At 40.8% G+C, this 19891-nt stretch overlaps 1 protein-coding gene across 2 annotated transcripts in view; it reads right to left on the minus strand.

Annotated features, from left to right (window-relative positions):
• Positions 1–19345, minus strand: part of ABCD2 (ATP binding cassette subfamily D member 2) — a 42226-nt gene extending 22881 nt beyond the window's left edge. The window contains exons 1-6 of one of the 2 annotated variants that reach the window (XM_063396852.1): positions 17932–19344; positions 16424–16604; positions 11876–11997; positions 9034–9202; positions 5892–5986; positions 4318–4463 (exon numbers count right to left, since the gene is read on the minus strand). In XM_063396852.1, the coding sequence (XP_063252922.1) occupies positions 4318–4463; positions 5892–5986; positions 9034–9202; positions 11876–11997; positions 16424–16604; positions 17932–18855 (1637 nt within the window). In that variant the 5' untranslated portion in view covers positions 18856–19344. Of the gene's footprint in view, positions 1–4317; positions 4464–5891; positions 5987–9033; positions 9203–11875; positions 11998–16423; positions 16605–17931 lie in introns of both variants that reach the window. The other variant, XM_063396853.1, reaches the window with a different exon arrangement.
• Positions 19346–19891: the final 546 nt, after the last annotated feature.

The raw sequence follows: 19891 nt of genomic DNA on the forward strand, positions 1-19891 counted from the left end.
GCAGGCAGAAAATCATTAACAATTTATATCAATAACCCAGTGGTAATTAGAACTCTACTGCGACTTACGGTGCAGAGATATTGAGTAATATTCCTGTGCTGTTGTCAAGGTAACCTGCAAGTATGTAGGGGTGAAATTTTGCTGGTGTTTATATCAAACTAGGGAAATGAGAGCCAACATGTGCAGAATCTGTTTCCTTACAACTGAAAAAGCTGAGACTTTTAGCTGGAGAGCAAGAAAAGCTGGAGTAAACGCTAGGAGGAATTGTGTGCTAGAGCTCCCTAATCCCATGAAGATGGAGTCTCCTCCCAAATATAAGACCAACAGAGTAGAAACAGGGCGCAGTCTGGAGAAATAGGCTACTTTCAGATAGGCTGTGAAAGGCTAATCCCTGAAGTGCTTCAGGCATACCTCGTGTCACTCTCTACAACTCCCTGAAGGGTGGGTGTAGCCAGGTGGGGCTGGGTCTCTTTCTCCAGGCAGCAACTGACAGAATGAGAGGACACAGTCCTCTCTGTGCCAAGGGAATACAGGTTGGCTATTAGGAAAACGTTTTTACAGAAAGAGTGATAAAGTACTGGATTGGTCTGCCTGGGGAGGTGGTAAGTCACCACTCCTGGATGTGTTTAAAAAAACACATGGATGTGGCACTTGGTGCCATGGTTTAGTTGGGGTATTATGGAATGGGTTGGTCTTGATGATCTTAAAGGTTTCTTCCAACCTAGTGATTTTGTGGGATTCTGTGTGTGGTATATCTTCAGCATCAGTATTCATGTTACCCACTACATACTTTGTTAATTATGTATTATTTAAAATGATGTTTCTGGATTCTGATTTGAACCATGATTCCTTACCACCTAGAGTGCCACAAGGGTTTTATTTTTTCATTGATGCTACATTCTTGGCCAGTTGACTCAAAGAAGAATCCAAAGAGGAGGTTAACACAAATTAATTTTACTTCACAAAAGAGGGACAAAGAGAAGTAGAAGAAGGGGTAAGAACATCCACTCTGCCAGTTACTGAGTCTCCAGTGAGATGTGACAACCTGTTGAGGTGTCACCAGTACCTAGCACTGAACCAACAAGCTGCTTCAGGCACCAAATGATGTTGGACTGCTTAAAGGCTCTTCAAGCCTCCGTCTCCTCTGCCCACTTTCCTCTTGGACAGACCTGTCTGGGACAGTAGCAGAACCCCTGAAATTCCTGGGCTTTTCTCACCCTGCCCCCAAAAGGGCAGTCTGTCCCACCAGCAACCAGTAGAACTGTGACTGATTATAGATAAATTCTGCAAGAGTTAGTCCTATATAAGGGGAGAAAAAAAGTCTTCACAATGATTCACAGCAAATAGATAAGGAAAGCAGCATATTTATGCTAAGTAATTGTGCTAAAAACCCCAAAAGACAGGGATTCTTAAGGCTCTGTTTTAAAGCCTACAAACCACTAAGTAATGCTAACTACAAAGTGCCTGCAGTGTGGATGAAATCTGGAGTATACAATGAGCTAATTCATATTTTAATAAATCACAGTTTTGTATGTAGCTTTTGAACTCGAAAGACACATGATTTCCCACACATCTCTGGAATACTATGCCAGAACATTAAAAAACAGAAATGAAAAAATAATCTTTTCAGTGAGCTCCTATTTACTGTGGAGTATTCTGTTACTCAGTAGTCACTGTATTCTCCACCATTCATGTGTGCAGACAAGGTTTCCCACACTTGACTCAAAATGGGCTGATGCAGAATTGAACTCAGCCACAGGAATGCAGATGCTTCAGTGGTAACTGTGTCCACTGATGGAAAGCCATCTGCTGTGTCTTAGAGCAGAGATGTAATGTACACACACAGACACAGGGAGCTCATCCTAACTTGCTGTTCTCATGGACATCCATCAATTCAAGAGCTTTCTGCTGTACCACAGAAGCAAAACAAACAAACAAACAAAACCCCCACCAAACAGATCAGTGAGGTAGGCTGATACCAGGTTGAGCCCATCCTACCACCTCCCAGATCCTGTCAGTCTGAAATATTTTCCAGACTGACAGGAACAATTTTCCCTAAAGTTATGATGAAATACAAACATGATGAAATGTAAGCAGGGCATTCTGTTCTTCAGTCTAGAATTCACAGAATGATGCCTAACAAAAATAAGCAAACAGAAGGTAATCCTGATAAAGCAGCAATTTGCACAGGGTTAATGAGCAAAACGGTTGCACCAGCAGGACCTTACAAAACAAACCTCTTTAATTTGGGGATTTTGGGACAGTTTATAAACCAGTAAAAATACTAAATGTGTACTAGAGCCAGGGACAGACAAAAAACCCGAAGTGAATGTGTGATTTATTTAGGCCACAAATAAAAGAACTGTTAAAACACTCACAGGTAGATTACAGGCAAAAAACAAAAGAAAAGCCTGGACCATTTAAGGCAACCCACACAAAAGCCCTAAAACTCCAGCAGATCTGTTGCAAATCTTGTCCCAAAATGTACAAACTTCAATATACCCTTCAAGTAATTCTTAGTATCTCAGATATTCATTGAAGACTCTGTATGCTCAAAGAACAAATACATTGGGCAAAAAAGCAATTTGAGATCCTCAAGGACAGCCAAACAAACTGCTGTCTTTCATCAACCCCTTCAACCACATTCACCCAGAAATCCCTAACAGATTCAGTCTCAGTCCCTGTCCAAATACAAGACACTTATGAGTGACAGACCACATTTCTGAGCATACAAAACGCACTCTGACACGACTGAATTGTCCTCCAGAGTAGACTTCAGAATCTTCAGCCACTCTCAAGGTGTAGCACTTTTGCAGAAGAGCTCTCTCTGTCACTCACTGTTGCCCCATTTACCCAGGCACTGCTCTGTCCCTTGGGAAGGGCAGCACAGAGCCCACGAAGAGCCACAGGCTGAGCTAAGGCAGTGTCCCTTGGATGCTGCAAGGACATTGCAGCAGGACCCCTCCTGTTGGGGATCCTAAGGATGGACTGCATAGGCCAATCCCTGCGTGGCTTTGGTCACAGAGGGCTACAGATGTTGGGTGAATTCTGACTAAAACTCTTTGAAATGCTTCATAGAGGAGATCTGCTGGACAAACTCTTACAGCACTGCAAAGTTAGGGGAAGCAGCTAACAAAGAACCACGTTTATGGAAATGAAAACCCAGCAGAAGTGATGCAATCCTCTCAACCAGCACCTTGGCAAATCCACCTGAATGCAGGGTGAGTCTGTTTGCTTTCACAGAATAAAGGGAACATAAGTAAAGGGAAAGAGCTGTAAGCAAGCCAGCCACAGACATTGATCTGAGTAGGGACTGGGATCACACAGAGGAAGGAAGTGTCTGAAACTCAAGATTTTCTTCAAGAAAAAATTCAATTAGCTTTTGTTCTGAGTAAATCAGTTTCAAGAATGTTCTGCACAATGGGTATCCTGAAATAATATTTTGAAAAACATTTAATAAAGCATTTTGGTCCAAACTCCTGAATCAAGTCTTGAGAAAATAACAGTGGCTAGCAATAAATTATACTATTATTTGAAAAAATCATAGAGCAGTATTCTTTGCTACCTTCACCTACAGCAAGGAAAATCTGATCAGTTCAGTAGATTCCATTCATCCTAGTATCTTGTACTTTTTAAAAAAGGCTAAAAACTGTTATCATGAATACTTCTTTTGCCCATGGGAAGAAATGAACTACAGGAAGCAAAGATTCAGTGTTTGACTTTGCTTTTGCAAAACAACATAGTTAGAGGTCTCTAAGGAGATATTCTAGAACCAATTGCATAAGAGTACATACTGAGAGTCCAACAACATGTCAGAGTACAAAGAAAGCACAACAAAGCCAAGCTTCCATTAGTGAAATGAGCACATATTATTAAAAAGGCAGTCTGCAGTTCCTGTTGGATTGGATTGTGACCTTGCAGTGTAAAATTTAAGTTTGGTTACTTTGACACTTAAGAATCAAACCACTCTCACTTTTTTTCATCCTTGGTTTTAAAAGAAATCAGATTTTAGATATACTAGGTCTATCTGAATTTTCTTTCAGACTCCAGTCCATTCCCATGATCCCAATTATCCAGGGCTTTACCCATCTGAGGAACACAGGCTCCAACACAAGTGTATGTGAGCCCTTTCCAAGGACTAATGATGTTGCATCACCAGTAAGAAAAGATCTCTTTTTATAAACACACTTCACACACCTGAGATTGTGCTTACCACCTTTTAACTTGGAGGTACACATCACAGATTAGAAATAAGAGAAGAAGGGTTAAAAATGCATGTAACCAGATAAGAGGCATCACCTTCAGCAAGACACATACCTTTGTGGTATATAAAACATGTGTTGTGGAGGAGGCTTGTAGAGAACTCCTTCATACACAGGCCACAGACCACTTAAAATTCTGAAGAGTGAACTTTTTCCACAGCCATTGGGTCCAGTGATTAAAAGATTCATCCCCTCCTCAACCTGCAAAGGGGGTGAAAATGCAAAGATGTTACCACATGGTGTATGTGGCACAAGAGAGTCTAAGACCCCTAAGAGGGGTTACATAAGCATTTACATAAAATTATCAGCGAATTTCATTGATTAGCTGCATGTATTCATGCAACTACTCTGGAAACAGTGGCATTAGATAAAATATGGGGGCTGAGATAATGAAAATAATTTCTATTATTATATTTGAGGATCTCTATAAACTAATGTTTACAGTACTATATAGTAGTAATATTTACAGTGATATATTATTATATACACGTAATATAATATGCAATATGATTATATTATAGCAATCAATACATCCCAGTCAGAATCAATTGTTCTAATGCAGATTAGGTCCAAAGGTGTTAACAGTGTTTCAAGCAGTATTGTGCCTGTCTGTGATATTAATTGCAGGTATGGGAGGCCAATCAAGTGATTTGGAAAATTTATTTCACATTGCCATTTCCCACTTAATTACCTGTGTTAACTTGGCTGTGATGCCAAGTGATTTTTTTTTACTCCTTTGACTATTACCCTGCGTATATATGAGTGTATATTTGTGCATAATCACCATGTCATTATGTTTTACAGAAATATACTGACTTCTGCATTTTCTTTGTTTCTGTCTCTTGAGACAAATGAATAAATAGAACTGTCTGCTTGATCATAAGGTTGTAATTTTACAATTCTGAAATTCCTACACTGAAGTTGCAAAGTTTGCCATAGCTAGGACCTTTTCCTCCTAGTTCCTAATTCAAAGGAAAAGGAACATCCTGCTTTAGCTAAATTAAAAGATCTGCTGAAACTGTTAAATATATTTCTGATAACTTCAACTCTTTTTAAAAAGAACAACATCTGCACTGGAACATCAGATCAGAATACACATGGGAGTAATTCAGTAAAGGTCACTCATTAAAATTGTGAGCAGGTACCCAGAGATGTCTGGAATAGGTTTTTTAAAAAAATACAGGTTTCTACTGAGTAAATGCTGCCCAGCTTGACTTGTGAACTATGCTGTCAGCTATTAGTCAGCACTGCTCTTTGTGGTGATCAAGGAAAGCTATGGGTTTGATTTTTTCACTGTTGCTGTGGCCTCAGGCTTTTAAAGGAGCCTTTGTGAGTAAAGCATCCCAAATTGATTGAAATTAACTTAGGATGGATGCATACTCCCATATACACCTTTGAAAATCTCAGATCAGTTTTACACCTGGCAACAGCAACAGAAATCCTCCCTTTTCTTTCTCTGAGCAGGACAAACTACATACGTCTGCCTCTATTCAGCTACTATGCCTACCTTTCTGGACTTCCCCTTTTATCCATATGCTCCTCCAAGTACTTAATATAAGGTATATGAATTCTGTGCTGTTTATGTTAATGTGATGGCAACAATCAGAAGATTCTTGCATATCATCTTACTTTGAAGTTTAGTCTGGAAACCACCACATCGCCATTCGGAGTAATTATAGGAACATTTTCACAAATAATTCCTTGATCAACATCAATTACTTTCCCTAGAAAGAAAAAAAAAACAACCAAAAATTAGAGTTTGTGAAGCCCTCCATTAAGCAATCACTTGAGACAGACTCTGTACACAACTGAGTATGTTTTCAAGTAAGGACTGGTGCTTTAAACAGCTCTTTCATGTGTTCCAGGTTCCCCTAGTGGAAAATCTGGATAATAAATCTTAGCTAGTCCAAAAGACACTGTCAACAGTAGCCAAGAATGTGCAATAAAACCTAAATTTGATCCTAAACACAATGCACAGCATGTGTCATAAATATGTGATGCACTATAAAGATGTGTTCATTCAAAGTCTACTTGTATTTTCTGTATTCTGTTTTAAATAGCTGTTTAATACCAAGCAGTAAAAAGTTCAAGCCTTAGCCACAGGCAAACCAGTTAGCCTTCTTTTGAGGATTTAATTAGGAAAGTCGGAGCACCTTTCAGTCTCCTCCAGCAACGAGAGCAAAGGAGAAAACATTTAATGGCTTGCTTCCATCTCTTTTTGATGCCACAGACACTGTAAATGTGCCTTGTATTTGCAGAAACTCATATAACATTTCAGTCAGGTAGATACCCTTGGCATTTGATTTTCTGGCAAATTAAATACACAATCTCTATTGGACATCTGCATACTCTGTAACACAGGGACTTTGATATTAACTGTACTGGAAAGAGTAAAAGAATGAAACTAACTTCTCAGTCACCTGTTAATGGTCTTGTCTAACAGAACCCAACCAGTTGGATTCCTAGAAAAATATTAGAAACTACCTTTATAGACAAGATGTAAAGGAAAGACATTTCTCTTTGTACCAGAAAGCTGTTTATTTACAACTTAAACTCATCTGAACAAAGAAAAATATAACAAAAACCAAGTTAGTTAGTTAACTATAGAAGGCTCTGGTAGCATTTCCTTCACTTAAGTCTTACATTTTTTCATTTAGAGGCTCCTTGTTCAATTTCAACTTTGCCAAACTATAACAACCTGGGCAAAAATTTTTATGCCATTACCAGTCCAAGTGTTCTTAAGTAAAAACAAATTTTATTTAAAACAGCATGAGATTATGGGGAAAAAAGTAGTTTTCTGTTAAAAGAAATTATTTTGATACAGTGGAGACACTGTCGTTAAAATAAAACAATGATAAAATATAGTCAGCTAATAAGAATTAAGTACTTATTTCTCATTTCCTAATCCTAACTTCACAGCATTTGATTGCAAATTTAGCATGCTTTTAAAGTATATTTATGTGTAATCAGAAATACAATTTGACAGTATTTGTAAAAGATGTACAAAATTCTATTTAATTTTTTAAATTCTGAATTATTAAATATGCTATAAGACAATATTATTATCTGTAAAATATTATTATCATTTTCATATTTCCAAACTCCTACTGACAACAGTACATGCAAGGCACAAAACAGACAATGCTTAGTTACAAAGACCTATACTGGGTGATTCAAAAGGAAATAAGTATTATGTGTTCAAAGAGCCATTGGGAAAGATGAATATTAAGATTTTTCTTCTCTACCAGTGCAGACACATACACGTACGTGAGCACGTGTATTTTATCCAGACACAAATCACTCTTCAGGGAATTCTGAAGTATTGAGACCAAAAGAAAGGAGGAAAAATAGTATTACAATAGCACTTGTCATAAAAAATGTGGAGCCTGTGGCCTAGATTCATCTGGCCTAAATTCTTCTTAGATCTTTGTGCACAATGCTTGGTCTTGGCTGGCTGCCCCTGAGAGCTACAACTACACAAGAGCAAATGCTAGTCAGCATGGCTTAGGAGGAATTCAGACTGCATGAAAAGTGACTGTAGTGGAATGAAATCTTGGGAAAAGGTTGCAGAGAAAAGAGGGGTGGAGTTTAGATATAAAGGGAACATGAGAACACATTTGCATATCTGAACTGTGCTTGGTTTTGGTTTTAAACACAGTTATCTAAAAAGAGCCCCCAAATTTCTTCATTGCTCCAGGAACTACAAACCTTTTCTCATGTACATGACACAATGCAACAGTTATAAAATGCCATTTCTTTCAACATCAGCCAAGTATTACCAAGACCTACAAGAATAAGACATCACTATTTCCATACCTACCCACCATACCACATCCCACTTTGTTATGATGAACCTTGTCAGAGGACCTTTGAGAAATATGAGCTGAAGGGCAGCACTGTTGAAATCGCTGTAAGTTATTTCACAAAGAGCCCTTTGGGGCCTATAAATCTACTGAGGCTTAACTTCTCAAAAGCTAAAGGAAGAGAATGAGGCTTCTCAACACCACACAGGGCAGCAGTAGAAATGGTTTGTTGGGAAAATGAGGAAAAACCAATTGCAAAAGCTGCCTTTGAGTACCTCAGAGAGAAGCTGGATGCAAGAGGCAGAGGGAGTTGGCACATAATGGAGCACAATAAGAAATGGATGTACACAGACGCTCCAGGGAGGGTGGAGACAGAAGGACAGTGGCACCAGAAAGACACAGGATGGGGTCAGGAGGGAAAAAGTATATACTGATCAGATCATTTGGGAGGTGAGGAGAAGGGTAAAGTTGTCATTTTCAGTTGAAGATTCCCACTATATTATGAAAAAACGAGCACAGGCCGATCTTTAAACTAATACTTTGGAAGACATCGTATTTTTCGGAAGAACTGAATCTATCTGTCTTTTTCCTCCTACCTCAAACAAAATAATGTTGTGGTTGAAGATGAAAATGTTAGTCTCAGCTTTCTGAAAAAAATGAATGGTCTGAGGAAAACAGGTACTGTCAGTGAATAATATCACCATCACATATAATAGTATAGTTAAAATGCCTTTTCATTGCAAGTTTTTACAGAAAAAATTGAACCATTTTGTATATTAGAAAAGCACACCATAAGGACAGAGTTAGAAGGTAGCAGGGGGTTAAAATGAAAGGCAACATGGTCTCTGGGGCATTAAGGCTGAGAGGCTGATTAGTTAGAGAAAAAAACCCTCTGTTTACCTCCTGTCCCAGTGCTCCATGCCTCCCCCACCACCCCTGGGAAATTCATACAAATATGAATTAATTACCTTTGATTTCTAAGGGCCCATCAATGTGTAATTCTGCTTTATCTTCACTCCTGCTGTTGTTTACAGACTCTTGAATAACAGCAGTTCTTTTGTAGATGCCTCTCTTCACCTCGTCAAAGACTGAAAACATGTTGTAGACACGGGCAGTGTAGCCTGCTAGCTCAGTGACCTGGGAAACAACAAAGGCCTCATTTCAGTCACTCTTCACAAATTCTCCAAATTAAATGTTTGGCCAAAGATCAACATGAGCAACAGTGTTGATCAACACTTATTGATTTTCATTCCTTGAAATTCTGTGCTAACCCATATGCCACCTGTAGCTCCTACCAATCAGCAGAAAGGACAGTTTGAGTCAAGCCCACATAAACGAAGATAACTCAAATAAATGAAGAGGTTGTAGAGACTGCTCATTTCTGTAGTCTTCAATGAACAGAGCTACTAAAATACCTGAAAACAAAAAGGCTGGTACACAAGAAAAACCAAATCTCTGCATTTTCCAGCAGAAAGAGAAGTCCACAGAAGTGGGGGAAAAAATTGTATCTATAATTACTTCTGTTTACTTGCTTGTATTCCTGAAACCTCCTGTGGGAGAGGTGTGCTTTTCTGTGTAAAAGAGGCAGCACCAGGGCATCCTAACCTAAAATACACTACAAACCAGAAATGAGTCTTCTATCAACTACATGCTAGATCTGGCACCTTAGAATAGAACTGGGCATTTTTAAGATGGTGAGGTCTCTTAAAAGACACTTTTTTTTTTTTCCTCTATTTGACACAGTATTCACCTGGTGAAGACAGAAACAACAGATCTCTGGACCTTTTAATTTCATTTTCATGGGCTATTTAAGAGTTCCCAAAGAACTGCCAACTGCCTCCATCTGCTGGTAGTAAATAATTAGGCCCAGGCCTTTTATTTTAAATGTATTATTAGATGGTTTTAAAAGGATACATTTTTATACAATATGCAGAGAGGACAAGAATAGCAACAAGATTACATGAAGATTATAAAATCCTTGGCTTGCTGTGGTTGAATACATACACCCCATGACTGAGCTCACCCACTGTGGTGTAAATAATTCCAAGACTATTTGAAATAACTAGAAATAATTCCATAATTCTTCTGTAAGTTTCACTATTTGTGCCAGACTCAGAAGTGAGTGCTAGCCCTGGCCACATGGTCACCATTTCACCAGAGGATGATGGAGAGAGTCCTGCAGGGGATAAATGAAACCTGTACCAGCTGTGCCCCAGGAGAACCATAACGTGTAGAAAGCTTCTATACCATGACTGCAGAAACTCACTTTGTTCAAACACTGAATACTACCACCTAAACTACTGACTGCAAAGAGAAGTTGAGCCCACCTCATCCACACAGTGAATTACACTGACTTGAAGGAGGCTGCCTTGGCAGAAGAGGTGGGCAAGAACTGGAACTGCACTACCACTCGGCATGGGTTGAAGTACACTGTCCTTTGGAAACTGCCTGAATCACTAAATGGGAATAACAACGTGGCTGAAGCACTGCAGTGTCTCTTGAAGAGAAGTGTAAATGTAAAATTAAGATAAAAAAAAACATAAAACCACGGTTTTTCTAAGTCCTCATGTACATTATATAAATTACTTAAATGCTGAAAACAAGATAGGTATTACATCAGTGTTTAACAGGTTATCTGGCAGTATCTTGAGAGCAGAGATAAGCAGGGGAACAGCTAGAAGAGAATAGGTCAAAAATCACAGCCCATTAGAAGGACTTCTGAAAGCAGCACAGACTCTGGCTTTGTCAAAGTCTGGATCTGAAGGTGCCAAATACCCCTCCTCTGACTATTACAAAGCTGTAGCTGGTATGGCTGGATTCCAAATAACAGAATCCATAGCCTTTGATTAGCTGCCTAGCTGATGTGTCCCTCCTCATGCTGCACTGGGAAAAGGAGCTCCCACCAAAGGAATCAGCAAACACCAATTAAAATACGAAGAACAAGCATTCAGAAGGAAACGCTGAGATTAACAGCACTGCCTTACTTTTCTTTGGCTCAACAGCTGGCATTTAAAGAAATCCACAAGAGAGACAACAGATCAAAGCCCAGCTCTAGTGGAATTTGGGTAAGGACCTGAAACAACATCTCTGATCTTCTAGATGAACATTCTGTACTTCTAGACTACTTGTACTCCCAAGCTGAACGTTTTCCTACTAAAATTTCTCTATTTTGAAAAATTACTTACAATTGATCATGTTCACAAGATACCGAAAACAGCCTTACAGTTTAAGTGGCCAAGAAATAAGTATTCAATTACCCTTGTTTTTCATACAGAAATGGGTTGCCCAGTGAGGTGGAGATACCCCATCTCTGGAAACATTCGAGCTCAGGTTGGATGGGACTCTGAGCAGTCCAATAATAGCTGAAGATGTTCCTGCTCATGGTGAGGGGGTTGGACTAGAAGACCTTTAAAGACTCTTACAATTAAACGATCATGTGCTTTTATGACATTTCCAACACAAGAGTCCCAGTACACTGAAGACAGACAGCCCAAATTCAGGTCTGTGCTCCAAACAGAAGAGGAATTTGAACCTTTATCACTAATATTCCAGGAACTTCTATTGCTCTCTGATGACACCTGAACACAAGTATTAAAAATTACATCTACACATTGCACCACACAGACAACTGTGCACTTTAGACCCTCTGTCAACTTAACCCTAAAGATCAAACTACCAGTTCAAAGATCTCACGGATTTAGTTGCCCCAGAATTTGCCTTTAAAAACTGCCTTACTCTTTTTATATTTTACATTAAATATAAATTGGGTTTTTTTCCTCTTCTGTTTCATTCATGCAGGATATACAGTACCTCTTTGTATGAAGACATAATCCTTTCAATAGCATCTGCTCCAGAGATCAGCAAGTTTCGTGATGTAGTAAAAGCTTCTGTTCTTTCACTAACCATTGCCTGTTTCTGGCCATCTTCCAACTCTAAATGTAAAAAAAAAAAAACTTTTGTTAAAATATTCTGGTGAAAATTATCTCTGCAGACTAAATTATTATTGCAATGTGAACTATTATAGAGCTGTTTTTTTTTTTTTTTAAGAAAAAGTTAACTCTATGAAGACAACCTTTCAAAAAGAACTTCTGAATGTAACACAGCTTGGTCAAAAAGAAGAAGTGGGAGAATATGGAATGCACCTTGTTAGGCAAAACATTCTATTTTATCTATTTGTCTACATGAATAATTTTCCTTTTAATATATCATCATACAACATAATTTTTTCAAAATATGAAAAAAGTGAAACCTGAGCAATGATCTGAAACAGATTTTTAACATAATTTTTAAGATTTTTGTGACTATTCATTTTCAACCTTACTTATTTACTGACTTCATGTAGAAGAAATCATTCACATTTGTGTAAATCTGGCAACATGACTGTATTTCTGTTAAGAAAGTAATAAACTCTTCTGGTATCAAAGGCATGGTTTCAGTAGGATAACTCTCCCTCACAATGAAGTTTCCCTCTTCATCTGACCTCAGAACAAAGTTGTGAGGCTTTATTTATGACACTGTATCCTGATAACAAGAATACTCTTGCTCCAAAGAAAGTACTTGTCTCTTAAGAATGTCAGCAGCATCAGGCAAGGAGAAAACAGCAGCAGAATTTATAGAAGGTACATGAGAAGTAAGTATATTTAACATATCTACATATACCATCTTGCTACTATGGGTCCCATAGATTCAACTTGCAAGGTTTGTTTCCCAAAGGAAACAAGATTTTAAAAGAAGTGACTATTTTAAGGCTAAACATTGTTTCAGTGTTCATAACTGCAACTACAAATCACTGGTGTAGTAAACCAGTGGTGCAGTAAACCACTCTTAAAGATTTTCCACATGAAAGATTTACAGTGGAAGATCTAAAGGGTATTGTGCATCACATAACTTTATATGTATCTCCATATACTGTTTAAAACTTTTGCAGAATGGGGTCTGGATATTCTTTTTTTCCTGAAGTTTGTAAAGAATTTTTAAGCCTCTTTTTTAAACTAAGCTGATGCTAGGAATCGTGCTAGCAGGGTAACAGGTGGATCCATTGTGGCAACTCCTGTACTAGCAATTGTTACTAACATCCGTGTTTCCACAGCGCTCATGATCAAGAAAATCTAGGAGGAATTCCTTGCAGGTGTAATGCGACCATAAATTTCATGGGCTAAGTCAAGCAATGCAAGAGTAAATCAAACAGTATTTTCTTACTCTCACTTCCCTGACACATCAGATTATAGAAATCTGGTTTCTGAGAACCTACAGGCAGTACCAAAGCCAGGTGTATCTTTCTGTCTTTATTAATTAAATCTAAATGTTATTCTGTTTTCATTTACACATCCATAAAGGTATTCCTATATAACTAGACCAGTAATACACTAAAGTACAGTGTATTACAGTGAAATATACTGGAACAGTTATTTAATATACAATTATTTAACTACATGTTAATATATTAATTAGTTGTATACTAATTATTTAATTATTGTTTAGTTATTATTACAGTGAAGTACATTGGAATAATTAATATAATAATAATTACACTGAATTATTTCACTGTAACTGAAATACAGTAAAATAATTAATTTGAAAACTTTTAAAAATTGCTACATCATAACTCTTCATACATATGCATGTGTGTGTATATACACACAGAACATCTATCTTATTTTTCCTGCTTTTAGTTATGATGTTTTTTCACTTCAGTTCTACATCAGCACACTGTCAATTAGTTGTTTGCAATCTTGCTGAGACACAATGAGAGACATGCTTTTAAAAAACTACAGAAAAGCTCTTGCAAAGGAGAGATTACTAAATTCTTACTGATGTGGCTCTCACTATAAAAAATTATTTCCACTCCAAGAATACATTTAGTGAATAGGGAGAAATCAGTTATTCATTAGTAAAAGAGGATTTGAAATTTGTTTATTTCTGACATAACCAACTTTTGCTGGTCTTGTTGGGATTACAGCACATGCAGCCTATGTTATGTAGAAATATGACAATTAAATCATCTAGGAATCAGGTATGGTTTAACTACATTGATGCAGCACTTCTCCTTAATGTAAATGCAGTATCTACTGACGGCTGCTTCCAGCACTCAGGCCAGCTCATCTAGCAAGAGTTTAAGGATTTCTACAAACCACTGCATCAGTCAATTTAGAGGTATTTAAAAATTTGAAACTATATAGAATTTATGAGCATTTCACAGCCCTAAAAGACAAGATCTTCTGCTACATAACCCACCAATACAATTCTTCCTGAACTTTTTGTCCAAAACATTTTTCATATGGCTGGCCTCCTGTGTTTGAAAGTGTCACATTTTAACAGACAGATTGTCTCTGCTTCATACAGAAACTAACATTTCCATTTTCCTCTTCATTTATTTAATTGATAGTCACACTTATTTTAAAAACAAAATAAATGTTCACTGTGTCTAGAGAAAATCAAAGTGTTGCTTCAAAAAATAGTTACTCTCCATAAACTGAGACACAACACTTGGAATGTGAATGGTCTAATACAAAAAGAATGAGAAATGTTATCAACCAGAAATCTTGTCTTTGCCACCTAAATTCTTCATTGAAATATATAACTAAATTTTAAAATTTCAGAAATACCACTGTCAAAAAAGGTTCTTTCTTCTTATTATTGAAGAATTATTTTTTTACTTTTTCTTTCTTCTCCATGAAGAAGTGTACGAAATGTATGGCTTTACACTTGTAGTCTCAAGTCTGGCCATGGTACCAGTCTTGTACATCTCCCTGACTCTTTTGATTCATCCTAAAGCAATAAATTCACTACCTCTTCCTTCAGATGTGAACAAACTTGTGTCTGATCTGCTGAGGGAAAAAGTACTGTTTTCCCAAGCAGGTCAATGGTCATTACAGGTGTGCTTGATTCTTTGAATACCTGCAATAACCTCAAACTGATCTTGACAGTGCTGCCAGAACTATGTTTGTGAACCATTATGGTAAGCCCCAGGACTCAATAATAAACTCCATGTTTTCACAATTTATGTTGCTGGTAGCAAATATAATTCTGCTTTACAACATGAGCCACTGTTGCATCTTTGTTCTATCCCACATTTGAAATGTATTTAACAAAAGAACAAATATGAGTAATAGGAATGTTATTTAGTTTAGCATAAACATGAGTCCTTTTTTATTCATGCTCTAATACCAAGGAGATATTTACCACATGTGGTTAAATGCTCCTTTTCTTGATTGTACCCATTCCCATCTTAGCAGAAAGACTCTTATCACTTGTTCCTTTGTGCTGATAACCTTCACTGTGAGGTGAGATGCCTTTGTACAGCCTCTTCAGTTTGGAACAGGACATCCTGATATTTTTGAAGCTGTTCCCAGCACGCCAGCCAGGGTGCTGGTGTAGTGCCCTCCTAGCCACGTGATGGGCAGCAGCTCAGGGTGCTGAGCACCCAGCCCTGCACCCACACAACTTTGTAGTGAGACAGCTGAACCACATGGGCACTGCACAAAGCCGTCCTACAGCTCACACCGAGCTTGCCCACTTGGACTGTCCTGATTATCTGGAATATAACTTCCATGAAAGAAACAGAACTACTGCATGGAAAAAAATTCACCCATTCCTAATTCAAAGTACACAATTTAGAACTGATCTTTCTGAAGACTTTGTAGGATTCATGTTATAGGAATCCTAAGAAATTTGTAATATATTAAGTTCTAATTGTGCATGAGGAAGCCTATTAAACCAAATTAACTAACAGTTCTCCGAAATACATTTGGTTTTGCTCTCTCTCCTTTTTTTTTTTTTTTTTTTTTTTTTTTTAAATAACATCTGCAGTAGCGACACTATTTGAGTCTCATTTCACTTCCAGGAAAGTTGTGATAGGGTGTCAAAAATGATACCATCCTAGCCTGGAATATGAATTTTACCTTCTCTTGTCCCAGGGAGTTAGAGAAAATCAGCGGTTTCCAACAGGTCAACAATAAGAGAAAAATTACCTATAATTACCTGTAATTACACTACGGTTTATGGAAGGGGAAGATAAGCACTCTAGGAAAGTTCATAGTATCATTTTCAAAAAGAGATACCATAAAAATCAGCCTGCCATTCCAACAGTGACTAGTGAAAAAGAAGACTGCAATAATCATTACAAGCTCGTGTGATACAAGGATCCTCTAAGTCCTGACTTCATGTATTTATCCCACACTCCAAGCTGGATCATTTGCCCAGCTGACTTGCTATGCTTGCAAGTTTTACATACAACACAGATGTTGTAAGAAAGTCTGTGAAAAATAAACCAGTCTGAACAGCACTCAAGGGAACTAGAGTCTTTCGAGGACATAACTTTAAAGAAACATTTAGAAATTAGGTAAAAGATGGTATTACCGCCATCTGCAAATCCCGTTGCAGTGATGATGGGCACAGCGACCATGATCATACCACAGCTACTCCAAACATACTTCATCAGGAACTGCTCTATCATGATGTACCACAAACGTTTGGACAAAATGAGATTCATTTGATCTGTCAAATCCTTGTAGCTTTTTTGTAGTTGTTTCAATTCTACCTACGGTTAAATAATAAATTAATTTATACAGTGAAACAAAGATGCACATGTAGTACAAGATGCCTTCACATGTGTACATGAAATAATCGGGTAGCCAGAGTTGTCACTTCTGAATCTTTATGCTCACTGTGCTGCAGTCTCACAGCAAAAGTGCACAGCTTTATGGAAGTCAGTGGGCCTGGTTCTTATTTACACCATTGTCCCTCAACAGAACATTGGCAGGTTTTCAACTCTTTTAAGATCTCTAATATATACAAGAACCACACAGCAGTCACAACAGTTGATTCTAACAATCAAAATAAGATTAATTTCACATCCTTTTAATAAAGCCGCAGCTGCAGAGTTTCACAGCAACTGAAAATTATATTGGAAAGCATTTGGGGATCAATTATCTTCAGCGACTTAAAGCTGCAGAGTTGATTCCTGAAATGCTGCTTGTTTTTGCAAACAGTCTGGGGAAAGAAAGAATTATCCCAGTAGGTTAAACAAGTCAAAGAGTGTTGCAAGTCAATACAGTATGTATTCAGTTCAAGCCCATATATGTGGGAATTGAGAAAATGTTTAATTTAGCTGCACTTAAAACATTATTACAGGCAGCTTTTGAGAATGATTGTGACTACAAAAATAAACCATTAATGCTATATAATCATTGCTTGAAGTGAAAGAGTAATACTTCAGGCTGGTTTCCAGCTTTCATTTTCACCTTGCACGCAAAAACTTTTTTCCCAATTGTGTTTGAAAGGTACTACAGCCAAAATTCACTTCCAATACAAATATGAAGAGGCCCTTCATAATGTGGCTTTAAAACAAGCTACTAGTTTATGTAACTGTGATTGCAGAAGTACTGTACTTATGCTATTTTAAGACTGGTGACTACATCTTTGCTTGGCTATGGGAAAGAGTGTCAAAGGTTGTGGTGTGCTGAGCCATCACACAGTTTCTCGCTAAACTTTCTGGTGTGCCGTGGTTGCGATTTCTGCTGAATTAAATATGATGGTTCATACGTACATATGGTTGGAAAAAAGTCTAGAAAAGTTAATGAGAGCGGACTGGGTGGGGGAAAAACAATAATGTAGATTAGTTTTCTAGATAAGCGTAAGACCATCTGCAAAACCAGAACATTGCCAGAGTTCAAGGGAACTGTGATCTGCTCCCCCCACACACTGCTTGTGAGACGGCATTTCCTAAGAAATGGGAAGTGCCAAGCAGCAAACAAGTTTAAATGTCAGAGGGATCCAAAGTACTCAAGAAGGGCATAAGGGGAAGCATGGGTCCACTCTGGCACTGCAGGAGTGAGCCCAGTGCTTCCAATTTCTCTCCTCCTTACCTTGTGCCCTCGGTAAAAGGCAATCTCTTCCACGTTGGCAATGATGCGTGAATGTATGAAGCGCAGATAGCCCTTCTTGTGAGCCTCCTCAGCCACCAGTTTGCCAAACTTGGGCGAGCAGGCTTTGAGAACGCGGGCCGTGGCATAGACGACAAGACCAGCCAGGACTGTGGGCCCGATGGGGTTGGCCCCCCGGGACCGCGCCGTGCGGATGAGGGTGTAGGAGGTGAGCACAACATCCAGGATGGGCTTGGTGAGGTTGGAGTAGAGATGCGCCACTGACTGCGAGAACATCATGATGTCCTCGGTGAGGGACTGGTCAGGGTTGGCCAGCCGCCCGTCCATGCTGATCACTTTGTAGTAAGTTTGGTTGGCAAAGTAGGTCTCATAGGCGTGATCCACCAGACGCGTGCGGAAGGCGAGGGCCAGCTTGCACTCCAGGTACCGGATGGTGCTGTTCACGAAAGTGGCGGGGATTGCAATCATCAGCCACTTGACTAACTTGAAGACAAAGCTCCTGGGCTTTTTCTCCACAATGCTCTTCACAATCTTTCCATCGAGGGCGGCCACATAGATGGAGAGGAAGGTCCTGGATACCAGAGCAAAGGAGTGGAGGCAGAGCAAGCCCAGCTCGGCACTCACGAGCTTGGGGAAGAACAGTTTGCGGAGTTCCAGCAGCTGCTTGAAGAATTCCGCGTCCACGGCCGGGGACGCTCTGCCGCGGCTGCCGGGGCGGTGCGGGACCGCCCGGCCCCTCTCATCCTGCGCGCCGCCTCGGCCGCTCGCCCGCTTCACACGCCCGCGGATGATGGGGTAGAGGATTTTGAGCCCGTACGCCGCGGCCAGCAGGCACGCAGCCCTCTTCGCGGCGCCCGCCCTGCTCCACTGCACCCGCCGGGCCGCCGCATGCAGCATGTGGGCCATCCTGCCCGCCGGGGCACCGCTACGCGCCGCTCCTAGCGCGGGTGGCTCATGCCCGCTGGAAAGGCCGGTCCCGCCGGGTCCTCATCGGGGCGCTGGGCCCGGCCCGCCGCCGGCCGCCGTGCCGTGACAGATGCCGAGTGAGCGCTGCCTCCCAGGGGTGATGGTGCCTTCAAAGCGCGGCGCGTTGCACAACGCAGCCCCGCGCGGCGCAGCCCGCCCCGCCGACCACCATTGGCTGCGCCGCGCGGGGCGGCACCGGCAGCGGCCCGGCCGCTCAGCGCCGCCGCCCCGGCCACAACCGCTATCGCTCGGGGCGCGGCCGCAGCGGCGGCGGCAGCAGCAGCCGGCCTCTGCCGCTGGGCTCCGGCTTCACGGCGTGTTCCCCGGCGCTCGGCTCCGGCCGCACCGTTGATCCCCCGGCGCTCGGCGGGTCCGCGGAGCTCGGCCCTGCAGCGCGCCGGCTCGCCCCAGGCTGCGGCCGGCCCTTTCCTTCCGCCTGCCCTGCGGAGCAGGCTCCGCCTCCGGCCGCGGCCCCGCCAGCGGCGCGGGGGGAGCGGGACGGGGGACGGCGGGCGGCAGTGCCGGCGAGAGCTCGGGTCCCGCGGCTGCCCCGGCAGGATGGGCAGCGCCTCACCCCCGGCACTCCCCGAGCCTCCCCGGGGCGGGGGGGCTGGAACGCTGGCGCGGGGGTCGCCCGGTGCGGGAGCGGGCGGCGCAGGCGGGCCCGTGGCCTCGGGCGGCCCCGGGTCGGAAATGGGCCGGGCGGCCGCGGGAGGGAGCCGGGCAGCTCGGCGTCTCCGGGGCAGCGCCTGCACACTGCGCGTAATTTATTTCCTGTCCTCTCGCCGAAAGGAAACCGGTATTGTGCACTGGCAGCGTTATTAGCCCAAAATAACCCCGACCGAGCCGCATGGCCCCGGCGGTAAAACCCGGCTAATTTTACACAAAGGGATCTACAGTAGAGGCAGCTGTCTTGCTGCTTTATTTTTCTGTTTTCTAAATTACTTATTTTTACTGCTTCACTTGTTTGGAAAAG

The sequence above is a fragment of the Prinia subflava genome, chromosome 4 (genome assembly GCF_021018805.1).
Source record: "Prinia subflava isolate CZ2003 ecotype Zambia chromosome 4, Cam_Psub_1.2, whole genome shotgun sequence".
Classification (NCBI taxonomy): Eukaryota; Metazoa; Chordata; class Aves; order Passeriformes; family Cisticolidae; genus Prinia; species Prinia subflava.